At 34.2% G+C, this 11,953-nt stretch overlaps 1 protein-coding gene across 2 annotated transcripts; it reads left to right on the top strand.

Moving 5' to 3' along the window:
* Window positions 1–6,140: 6,140 nt before the first annotated feature.
* Window positions 6,141–11,634, top strand: LOC105121543 (alpha,alpha-trehalose-phosphate synthase [UDP-forming] 5). 2 transcript variants are annotated; one of them, XM_011020221.1, is made up of 4 exons: window positions 6,141–6,407; window positions 7,217–9,261; window positions 10,188–10,461; window positions 11,049–11,634. In XM_011020221.1, the coding sequence occupies exons 2-4, from the start codon at window positions 7,271–7,273 to the stop codon at window positions 11,373–11,375; spliced, it is 2,592 nt and encodes an 863-aa protein (XP_011018523.1). In that variant the 5' UTR covers window positions 6,141–6,407; window positions 7,217–7,270; the 3' UTR covers window positions 11,376–11,634. The 2 variants fall into 2 exon arrangements, with proteins under 2 accessions (XP_011018523.1, XP_011018524.1); XM_011020222.1 differs by lacking the exon at window positions 6,141–6,407 and adding an exon at window positions 6,544–6,708.
* The last annotated feature ends 319 nt before the right edge of the window (window positions 11,635–11,953 follow it).

Consider the following 11,953-nt stretch of genomic DNA (forward strand, 5'->3'; position numbering starts at 1 on the left):
ATAGTGCATGTTTTTGCATATAGATTTCTGGTATTTCTCTTCGGCGAACTCCTCCTGACCTTTATGATAGTTAATTTAGATAATATCTGGAAAGAAAAGCTATACAAATTTTATAAAGACAAAATACCATTCATGTGAGCCTTCATCTGGATAATCAGAGCTAGACCTTCATCGAGGCAGCTAGAATTATCATCCCAGTGGGAAACGGGAGCTAGGAAGTGAAAGATCAGTGAAAAAATAAAAAAGGTTTGCGTTTCCAGTTATGAACTGCCTTTTTACTCATTTTGCCAGCTTAATTAGCACGAAAACAAAAACGTGTCACTAACTTAATTACTTATATTACAAGATAAAAATCATGATAGGCTCCGTAAGTAAACACATTATAAATAACAAGACACGAATGTGATTGCAGAGGCACCTTCAGTTACAGTAGTACTCATCATTACATCCGCCCATTTCCCTTAATGCTTTCTTACGCTAGCTATCACCATTGAGATTAAGAAATAGTGGTCAACAACCATCTAGGTGGTGACCAAGTGGTAAAGACTTGGGACTAAGAGATTTGCTTCCTCTGTGGTCTCAGATTCGAGTCCTTGATTGCTCATATGATAGCCACTGGAGGCTTACATGGTCGTTAACTTTAGGGCCCGTGAGATTAGTCGTGGTGCACGCAAGCTGGCCCGGACACCCACGTTAATCTAAAAAAAAAAAAAGAAATAGTGGTCAATAGGTAAGATTATAAGTTTATTTTTTAGAATTATCAATTTAAGTTTTATAATTATTAGAAACTTATATGATTGTAATTTTAGAATTTATAAAATTAGTTAAGGTATGTATAAGTTAGTCTAGATTTTCATGTTAATCTAAAAAAAATTAATAGTTATAAATTCAATTGGTCAGGTCTTAGATTTACTCTTCAATAGTTGCAAGTTCAAGTCCCATTAAGACTACTAAAAGCTTGCATAGTTATTAATTTCAAGACCTGTGGGATTAGTTGAGGTACACGCAAGCTGAACCAAACACTCATATTAATAAAAAAAAACTAAGAATTAAGGAAAAAATACTAAAAAGCGTGGGAAATCACTATTCATCTATACCTATTATGTTGAATTACAATAGTAATTTATAATTTTTTTTTGCATCAGTCTTTTTTTTTCTTTCAATTATTGATTTTTTTGTATTGTCAATTTAATAATTGGATTGTGTGTTAATTTGTTTGTATTTTGAGTTGATAATTTATTTTAATTTATTTTTTATATGATTATCATGATATTAAAAAAAAAAATATAGCATCAAATTGGTGCTTGATTTCACAAAAAAAAATGATTTTATTGTTTCGAAGAAATTTAAAACCAAAAGAGCAAGATTAAAAAACATACAAAATAGCTACCCTTTTTTTTTAACAAAATGTGCTTTCAAGTCTAGTCCTTAATCTTTTTAGTTTTCTTTAGTTATTGATTTTGTTTTTATTTCAATTTCAACATTCTATGTTGTGTTGATTAAGATTTTTATTGATAATTTATTTTGATATTTTTTTAAGTACTCATCATTGTATCAAATAATTTCTCGACATTGGATAGGTGATTGATTTTACACCCACAATGATTTTAGACAAATGCAATGTAATGAACAATTAAAAATGATATTTTTTATTATATTGTATTATTATTATTATTATTATTATTATACAATACAACTAAAAATATTATTTTTTACTGTTAATTTGCGTGTGTGTATTATTGATGGAATTGTAAAAACTTAAGATTGGATTAGGCTTTCCACGACTTCTTTTGGGGTTGAGATGACCGGGCTTGAAGATGAACATTTATTTTTTGGCTTGGTTTTTCTTGCATAACTAGTCCTCTATCATAATAGAAGACCCTCACTTGCTTAAGTTAGTAAATGCGAGGTTATAAATAACATACAATAAAGAGAGAAAGAGAGAGAGAATGAAGAATGTAAATAGTGTATGATTAGTTAGTACTGTTGAATAAACTAATTTTAATTTCTTTAATGGTTTCAATCCTTTTATATATGGTGATTCAGGGTAGTTACAGATTTTATTCATGTCAGTTTACCTCATGAAGAGTGAAGTAATAATAAAAAATAATTGTTTTTCCCTGGTAATAACATAGAAAGTTGAGTAATGTATTATATCTCGCTGTGTCATTGGTTGAAAGTTTAATGCTTGTTATTGGTTGTGGTGCCTTGTTGTGTCACTAATGGAGGGGTTAGTAAAAATGTACCATTTAAGATAACCTGTGGGTGAAAAATAACCATTGCTAGGAAAATGAGTGTTATATTAACAACTCATATATAAACATTAATTAGTTCAACATCATATCAAATTTATTAAAGGTCATAATTCTACCTATGTATGCCAATGTTTAAGCAGTTATTATACTAATAAATATGGTAACACAACACTTGAGCTTAGTATTTTCTCCTTTATTTCTTTCTTTTTCCCTTCTTTTTTAACATGCTTTGTGGTCAAAATAAATTAGGATACTGAATTGGAGAACTACACTAGAATGAGGGACTAAAATAGAGAAGATGAAAAAATATCTGGCACATAAGGTATATTTGTTGCCTTTGGGCAGTGTATGTGGCTTACCTCTAGATTCGATGTTGACTTTTTTTAGTATTGTTAAATTTATTTTATCAAAATCTTTTTTATGTTGCTGTGTTGATCAAGGTTTTAATATGTCTCTGGCGCTTTATTCTTTCTTTCTTTTGGTTTTTTTGCTTTAGAATGTGAGCCTATTCTTCTTCTTCTTCTTTTTTTTTAAAAAAATAAAAGGACGTGATTAAAGTACTATTGCCACACTCAAAAGACACTATTAATTAGAATAGTGTTTTGTGTTTTTTTTGTTTTTTTAATTTTACCTTTTAACAACCCAATCTTTTTATTTATTTAGTTTTTTTTTTTAATTTTATCATTTATTATTAAATTGTTTTAGGAATTATGCTTTATAATTTTTCTTAATTTTCTTTCTGTTGAGTTATGTACTAGTCTCATGGATTTAATTCCCCCCCCTTAATTTCAACATTTAACATTAGATATATTAAAAATGAAGCTTTATTTTTTAAAAAAATTTATATGAATTTATCTCGATGTCATAACACAGGTCACGAGTTTAACAAGTTACCAGGGGTTGACTTAAGTTGTTTTTTAAGCTATTTTTTAATTGATTTTTTCTTAAATTTCATCCTTAAACATTAGGTTATTTAGAAGTTAGACTTTGTAATTTGCTTTTATTTTTCTCTATAGAGGTTGTTCTAATTTCATTTTTAGAGTTGCGAGTTTGACAAGTTGACCCAAATTAACTCTGTTTTCTATTTAGGTCCTTATTAATTGAATATTTTTTAATTGGGCTTCTTGATTTTTTTTATTTACTTTCTATAAGGTTATCCTGATCTCATGACTCCAGTTGCAGGTTTGGCAAGTTGACTCAATCTTTTTTGTTTTAATTTCAGCATCTAGCAACTCATAAGAAATAATAGCTCTTTTTTTTTTAAAAAGTATAATTTATTAAGCATAATTTGCTATCACATTACATAAGAAATAATTAGACGATGGAAAAAAAAATCATTGTGGAAATTTGACATTACTTGTCATAATAATAATTCTTAAACTCGTGACTTAGGTTATAAGATTAGAATAATCTCCTAGAAAAAAAAAAAAAGAAATATGATGCTTAATTTCCAACCAACTCCATATTAAAAATTAAATTAAAAAATAATTAATTAGAAAATTTTTTCTAAAAAATAACTCGAGTAAATCCGAGTTAATTTGTTAAATTCATAATTAAGCTGATTATGAGATAATAATAAATTTATAAAAATCAATTAAAAGAGAATTACGGCCAATAATTTCCAACAAATCTAATTTGAAAGTTAAAATCAAGAAAAAGAAAAACTAAACCTATGAGACCAATATAAAATTCAATATAAAAAAATTAAAAAATATTATGAAATATAATTCTCAAAAAATCTAATAATAAAATTAAAAAAAACTATTTTGTTGAATAGTATCTCAACAGCATGACCTCAGTGATCTAAGCATTCCTATGTGGTATCTTGTTAATTAATTTTCTTCAATACAGGATAGGATTCAGAGAATTAATAGTTGCATGAGAATCAAAAAGCACTAGAATAATTAGCTATTTTTTTGCTTTTTATATCTCTTTTTTTTTTCCTTCTCACATAAGTACTAGAAAGTATTTTATTTATTTCAATAAGTATCTATTGTTTTTTAATTTGATTTTTTTTATTCTACGAGGTTGGTATTTTTAGGTGAGCTCGTATATTAATCGAGATTAAAAAAAAAAAACCTTGTTAACCATTAAAAGAACTCTTTTTTTTTTTTGGTAATTGAATGATTCCGGCGTTGTAGAAATGTAAAAATGGGAGATGATGATGATGGCATCAACATATTGCAGATTTTTTACGGGCTGGACACATCATTTTTGCGGGACGCTTTCGACTTGCATTTCTGTTGCTACTAGACCTTTTGTTTTCCACTTGTACGGTGCCCACTGTAATATATTATTTATAATGCCTCAGGCCGGTCCATCGGTACAATGGGATTCGTTTTTACAGCTTAATTATTATGAGTACTTTTGTACTGTTGTATTGATATTTTACAGCCATTATATAATTTTTTTAAACAACGAACCATAATGAGCCTTCTCGGGGGGTGGGAACGAAGTGAAACCTCCACAATGGAGGAGAAGTACCAAGTGGTGGAACCTTCCAACCGGCCAAAAAAAAAGCATCGCTTACAAATCATGAAGTGCTGATGGCCCATTTACTGACACTTGACGAGGATTCAATAGCTAGTTCCTAGCAGGAGGCACCCACCTTTCGACTACGCAATCTGCAGCCGTTGAAAAATACAAAGACCAAATTTATATATGGGTCCATTTACAATTTGACTTAAGAATTTATTAAAAAATTATTTTTCACTATGAAACATTAACACATTTAAAATTAATTGCTGGTAAATAAAAAATTGACATCAAAGAATTCCTGACTTAATAGACTTTTATAAACTAATATAAAACAACAAACTTTTATAAACTCGAATTAACTCAATTCCATGTTAGAAAATTACATGAGTTGAAATTAGACCTCTAGTATAGTAAATCTTTTAGAGGAAAGAGGTTATAAACGATGTAAACTTTATATTTTAATCATATTTGACTGGGTTTAGCTAGGACTTGTTTTTAGAAATAATTTTTTAATTTATATAAATTATTTTTCACCAACTCATCATGGTTTAATCTATTTGTTCAATATTATTTTTATCTTTGTTTAATAAGAAAATCAAGTTATGTAAATTCAATAAACTTTTTTTTTCCGTTAAAGTAAAACACGAGCAAGCCTTTCTATCAAGAACCCTTGGCCGCCTTCTCACTCCCTTCTGTTCTCCGGTGTTTTTACAGTCTCCATGTTCTATTCTAGAGCTCTATATTATCGTCATAGAAGGCATCTGAGTAATAAAAAAAATAATAAAAAAAATTTGTTCATAGGCCTTGACTAGGAGCGCAATTCTTCAGGGTAGTGTAACAAGTGACTTGCAACGCCGACTTGCTTCCGGCGGTAAAGGTTGTGATAAATATCTGGGACAGTACAAATTGCGACCCTGTGTGGCGCCAGCAGCAACGTACAGAATGAAACGCAGAGTGCAGACACGAGCAACTGTATCAATAATTATAATAACAAATTATTGCACATAGTGCGTGTCCGTACTCCCATCTCAAAAAATATACATCTCATCGACAGAATTAAAAAATAATTTAGGTTTCACCATATGATAAAGAGTATTATTTCTTAAGCAGGAGTTTCATTTACATAATGAATATGTGCGTAAATCTTGTGCTAATAATACAACAACATCGCTACTGCCACTACATTTCCTAACATTGGTAAAAATGGATGCATCAGCGAGTGACTAGCACGGGGCATCTTGCATCTCAAATTGGCATGACCTGAGATGAAGGTAACGAGTTAGGTTTGCTAGACACAAGCTTAGGGGTTTAAGCTCTTAATAACATAATTATTATTAAATTAAATTAAATGATTAACTGAAAAACCAACCATGGTTAAGAAATTCAATAAGTTGGAGTCCACTGTTCTCTGTTCATCGTGTTATCACTCACCAGTACTCACATAATGAGTGAGAGGAAATAATTTTGAGAGAATCAAATGCTTTTTATAGAGACATCATCCCATTTGTAGTCTCATATCTGAAGGGAAAAAAAAATCTCAAAACAAAAATCTTTCAGTGGAAACTGCAAAAGCAAGGCCAAATAAGGTCTGTTAATGCCATACTTTCTCTCGCAACATAGAGAGGGAGAGGAAGAATCTTTTTGGTTGCTATTAGTATATCTGAAGCTTGAAAGGTAAGTTCTTTTAATCTTCTTCTTCTCTGTCACTAAAGTTACTGTCTTTTCTGGCGTTTTTGCTCTTTCATGTTGCATGCCATTGCCAGCTACTTTCTGTTACATTTACTCACATACCCGTTTGCATGTTTTTGAGTTTTGATGCATGTTCTCTTTATGGCCTCAAAGAGGTCATCTCTAACTCCCTTAGAAGTTGTGCTCTTCAATTGATGGTTTGGTTTATGTATTCGGAGTGTTCATATAAGTTGATCAGTCTTGTTGTCTTGATTTTGATGGATATTTTTGGTATTGGAGATTAGAGGTAATTGTGTTAATACCGGGTGTTGATTTTATCAGATTTTAACATATGGGTACCTATGTTTGTAGTAAATCCAACTTCTCTTCATGTTTTCAGATTTTTTTTTTCTTTTCTGAGTTTGATCAATCAATGTTGAGTTTTGTTTTTTCTTTTAGTTTTTGATATGTTTCCCTGTGCATATAAGTATGTCTGTATTCATTTTGTTGGAATTTTTTGATTTTTGCAAAGCATGGAATCTGTCTTTAAGAGGGCAACAGTAACAATAATAAGAGTGAGTCTTAATTTCTTATTCTGGTGGTGAATATATTGGGATTGTAATGGGTATATAATCTCTTAAGATGTTTAATTCCTTAAGGAGAACATGCTTCAGTAAGGAATTCTAAAGAAGGCAAAAGGTTACATTTTCTGGAATAATTGCTATGCATTATATTTCAGTGTGTGTGTGTGTATTTTACAGTTTTAGTGCTGATTCTATTTCGTTAATAGATTATTATTATTTTTATTTTTGCAGAGTTTGTTTCTGCATAACTTTGAGAAGAACAACACTTCTTTATCTGTCCTCGCAATGGTTTCAAAGTCATATTCCAACCTCTTAGATCTTGCTTCTGGTGATGCTCCAATTCCAAGTTTTGGTCGTGAGAGGAAGAGGTTTCCTCGAGTGGCAACTGTTGCTGGAATACTGACTGATCTAGATGATGAAAACAATGTTGGCTCTGATGCCCCCTCTTCTGTCTCTCTAGGTCGACGGATGATTATTGTGGGGAACCAGCTCCCCCTTCGGGCACATCGAAGTCCAGATAGCAGTGGAGGGTGGTGCTTTAACTGGGATGAGGACTCACTTCTCTTACAACTCAAAGATGGTCTTGGAGAAGATGTTGAAGTTATCTATGTTGGTTCTCTTAAAGAAGAGATTGAACCTAGTGAGCAAGACGATGTAGCCCTAACATTGCTTGAAACTTTTAAATGTGTCCCGGCATTTATCCCTCCTGACCTTTTTACTAAATTTTATCATGGATTCTGTAAACAACATCTATGGCCTTTATTTCACTACATGCTCCCTTTATCACCGGATCTTGGTGGCCGGTTTGATAGGTCCCTTTGGCAGGCTTATGTTTCTGTGAACAAAATATTTGCAGAAAAAGTAAAGGAAGTGATTAGCCCTGAGGATGATTATGTTTGGGTTCATGACTACCATTTGATGGTTTTGCCAACATTTTTGAGGAAGATATTTAATAGGGTGAAGCTTGGGTTCTTCCTTCATAGTCCATTCCCATCATCTGAAATATATAGAACACTTCCTGTAAGGGATGAACTTCTGAGAGCACTTCTGAACTCTGACCTTATTGGTTTTCATACATTTGATTATGCAAGGCATTTCCTCTCTTGTTGCAGTAGAATGCTCGGTCTTTCTTATCAATCCAAGCGAGGTTACATAGGGCTTGAGTATTTTGGTCGGACAGTCAGTATCAAGATTCTCCCTGTTGGGATTCATATTGGTCAGCTCCAATCCATGCTCAATCTTCCCGAGACAGAATCTAAAGTTGCAGAGCTACATGACCAGTTTAGGGGTCAAGCTATATTGCTAGGGGTTGATGACATGGACATCTTTAAAGGAATCAGCTTGAAACTTTTGGCAATGGAACAGTTACTCACACAACATCCTAATAAGAGGGGTGAAGTTGTTTTGGTTCAAATTGCAAACCCAGCAAGAGGCCGAGGAAGGGAGGTGCAGGAGGTCCAGTCTGAAACTAAAGCTACAGTGAGGAGGATCAATGAGACATTTGGAAGTCCAGGATATACTCCAGTGGTTTTGATTGACAGGCCACTTCAGTTTTATGAGCGCATTGCTTATTATGCAATTGCAGAGTGTTGTCTTGTTACGGCAGTGAGGGATGGGATGAATCTGATACCCTATGAATATATCATATGTCGACAAGGAAATGAGAAGCTGGATGAGACATTAGGACAGGATCCATCAGCCCCAAGAAAGAGCATGCTGGTTCTTTCGGAGTTTATTGGATGCTCCCCATCACTGAGTGGTGCAATCCGAGTAAATCCATGGAATATTGATGCTGTGGCTGAAGCTATGAATTCTGCCCTGGTAGTCCCTGAGCCAGAGAAACAGATGCGACATGAGAAGCACCATAGGTATGTGAGTACGCATGATGTTGCATATTGGGCACATAGTTTCTTGCAGGATCTTGAAAGGGCATGTAGGGATCATGTGAAGAGGAGGTGCTGGGGATTTGGTTTTGGTTTAGGGTTTCATGTCATTGCTTTGGATCCAAATTTCAGTAAAATTTCAGTTGAACATATTGTTTCTGCTTATAAGAGGACCAAGAACCGAGTGATTCTTTTGGATTATGATGGTACTATGACGCTGCCAAGTTCAATTAGGACTCCAAACATGGAGACTGTTGGAGTCTTGAACAGCTTGTGTACAGACCCTAAAAATGTTGTTTTCCTTGTTAGTGGGAGAGACAGGGAGACTCTTACCGAATGGTTTTCTTCCTGTGAAAAGCTTGGCATTGCTGCAGAACATGGTTATTTCGTGAGGTACAAATTGCCTTTTCTAACTCCACTTCAATTTGATCTTGATCTCCCCACTTAAAATTGTGATTTTTGACTTGGACCCTTGGTTCTTCTAGTGCTGTTTGTTATGTAAAGGAGAAAAAATGGACAATGTGGCTTACATTTTCTACATGTTCAACCAGTGGAGTCCTTGTTTTGGTGAGAGGGGTGATATCTCATTGTTCTGTGCTATATCCATCATTATGGAACAACAGCTTGATGGCCTTTGACATTGCTGAAAGTAACAGCACTGTTGTTGTGCTGTGAATTTCAGCATTGGCTAAAATGTAATGTTTATTTACAACTTATCCACATTCTAGAAACCCTCATATAGGACCTTTTAATCCAAGGATAATGCATGAGATTCAAAAGATGACATGCAAGTTATATTATTCGGCTTAGGTATCTAAACCACTCTAGCCATCCTTGCTATCATAAGTGAGCTTCTGTTAGTGACGACAATTCCTAGATTGTGATAGACTGTTAGAAACATCTTCACGACCTAGGAATGAGGTATTTGTGACTGTTTGACTGGAAGATAATTTATATTGACCGAAGTATTCAACAGATGTGCATGTTTAATTTTTTGAGGGGTGATTAGGCTCATCCCCTTTGCTGCACTATGGATTTATCACGAATAAAAAAGAAAACTAAATTTAATTACCTGTGAGTTTAGCCATGGACGGGCTATCTCGATTGGGTAACAGACAGAGCAAGGGCAACTAATGCTAGCATTTACAAGATCTTGCCACATTTTGAAAGCTCCCTGCTCTCCTTTGGTTTATTCTGTCTTTAGGTCAACAAAGTAAATTTGAGCTATCTACTATGATTATTTTAATTTAGACTAATCCATGCAAAAGAAGCTTAGTTCTTTCTTCACTCTCCCATTTGAGCTCAGCTTTTGGCTACAGGACCAATCATGATGCAGAATGGGAAACATGTGTATCCGTACCAGATTTTGATTGGAAACGTATTGCTGAGCCAGTAATGAAACTATACACTGAAACAACTGATGGTTCTGCCATTGAGACGAAAGAGAGTTCACTTGCTTGGAATTACCAGCACGCAGATCCAGATTTTGGTTCGTGCCAGGCTAAGGAGCTTCTAGATCACCTGGAAAGTGTTCTTGTCAATGAGCCAGTTACTGTCAAGAGCGGTCAACACACTGTAGAAGTTAAACCCCAGGTTAGTGCTGCTCTGTTCCTGTATCTATTCTTGTGATTCTTACATTCTATTGATATTTGCTTATTAATTAGAAAAAAGTTGTATGTTCCTTGGTGCCTAGAAACCAACTGCAGATTTGGGTGCTGTACCCTCTTTAACTCACAAATATACCATGCTATCTTCAAATCTTTTTAATTACAGATTGTTAGGCCTTCGAAATAAAAGAGTCTCTAGCGTTTAGGCAACTTGTTCAACCATGCTTCCATAAAAGAGCATGCTAGAATCCTGGGAACAGTCATCTCTTGTAATGGAAAGACAATCAACTGCCTCTATTTTTTCTGGAACTTGGACAATTAATTATCTCCAACAGGCTTGTTATGAAAATTAGTGTCGCAGAAAAATGTATCATCCTCAGTTCTTTGATTAATTTTCTCATGGATCCTGAAGTATTTGGCCAGTTATTCTCCATGAATGCCTATCAGCTATGGAAATTTTGTATATTCATTTCTTTATTTCCTTTTGTGGAGAAGATCTTCTAAAATGCAGTACCAACAAAACATGCGTTTCAGCTTTGCTATTGTATCTCATGTTTGTTACCCACTTGACAGGGTGTTAGAAAAGGTCTTGTGGCAGAACGCCTCCTAGATACAATGAAACTGAAGGGAAAGCTTCCTGACTTTGTTCTCTGCGTTGGGGATGACCAGTCTGATGAGGACATGTTTGAGGTGATATTGAGTGCAAGATCTGGCTCCTCTCTTTCCCCAGTTGCTGAAGTGTTTGCATGCACTGTTGGCCGAAAACCCAGCAAGGCCAAGTACTACTTGGAAGACACTTCTGAGATTTTGAGAATGCTACAAGGTCTTGCCAGTGCTTCGGAGCAGGATGCCAGAAGTGCCCCCCAACCCTCTCAGCAGGTGATTATTGACGGAGAGTAACCATCCCTTTATCTCCTTGCACTGTGTCTTGTCTAGGTATATATTGAAAATGTTCCATGCTTGAGGATTTCCTCGACCCCTTTGGGGCATTTACCTGGTGTTCAGAACGATGTTTGGAGGTCTAGATTTGTGCCTGTCCATTACATGGATAGCTTTTCCAAACTTTCGTTGCACAGTAATTGTGGTTTTTATCGCGAGGAGATAGATTATGCTAAACGTATAGCTCATTTGTTTTAGTGCCGGTTATGTGATACTCTCATCTCATGGTCGATTATCAATGCTAGACCATCCTTGATCTTGCTTAAGCACGAGCCTGCACAATTTGCAAACAATTTTCTACATACGATTATAAAATTGACGAGTCAGTTTGCTGTTGAAAAGTAAGTTCTGCCGAATTTAACCATCACCAGAACTGCTGGTATGAAACTATTTCTGAATGAGTGCAGATACACTCCTGCCTTCATTAATGGGAAAATTCCCTACTCCAACTTTGCAATGAAGTCATGCTTTGGCAAAAAAAGGTCTTCAGTTGTAAAAAAAAGACTCCGTAGTTTACAGTGTGAGTTTCAGTTGATATG

This window comes from Populus euphratica, unplaced genomic scaffold, assembly GCF_000495115.2.
Source record: "Populus euphratica unplaced genomic scaffold, PopEup_1.0 scaffold25.1, whole genome shotgun sequence".
Taxonomy (NCBI): domain Eukaryota; kingdom Viridiplantae; phylum Streptophyta; class Magnoliopsida; order Malpighiales; family Salicaceae; genus Populus; species Populus euphratica.

Bases quoted from the DNA above. Each gene is read 5' to 3' on its own strand.
- LOC105121543 (XM_011020221.1), top strand. From the start codon at position 7,271: ATGGTTTCAAAGTCATATTCCAACCTCTTAGATCTTGCTTCTGGTGAT. The intron at 9,262-10,187 runs GTACAAATTGCC...TTTTGGCTACAG, and splicing joins GAACATGGTTATTTCGTGAG to GACCAATCATGATGCAGAAT. The intron at 10,462-11,048 runs GTTAGTGCTGCT...CCCACTTGACAG, and splicing joins CTGTAGAAGTTAAACCCCAG to GGTGTTAGAAAAGGTCTTGT.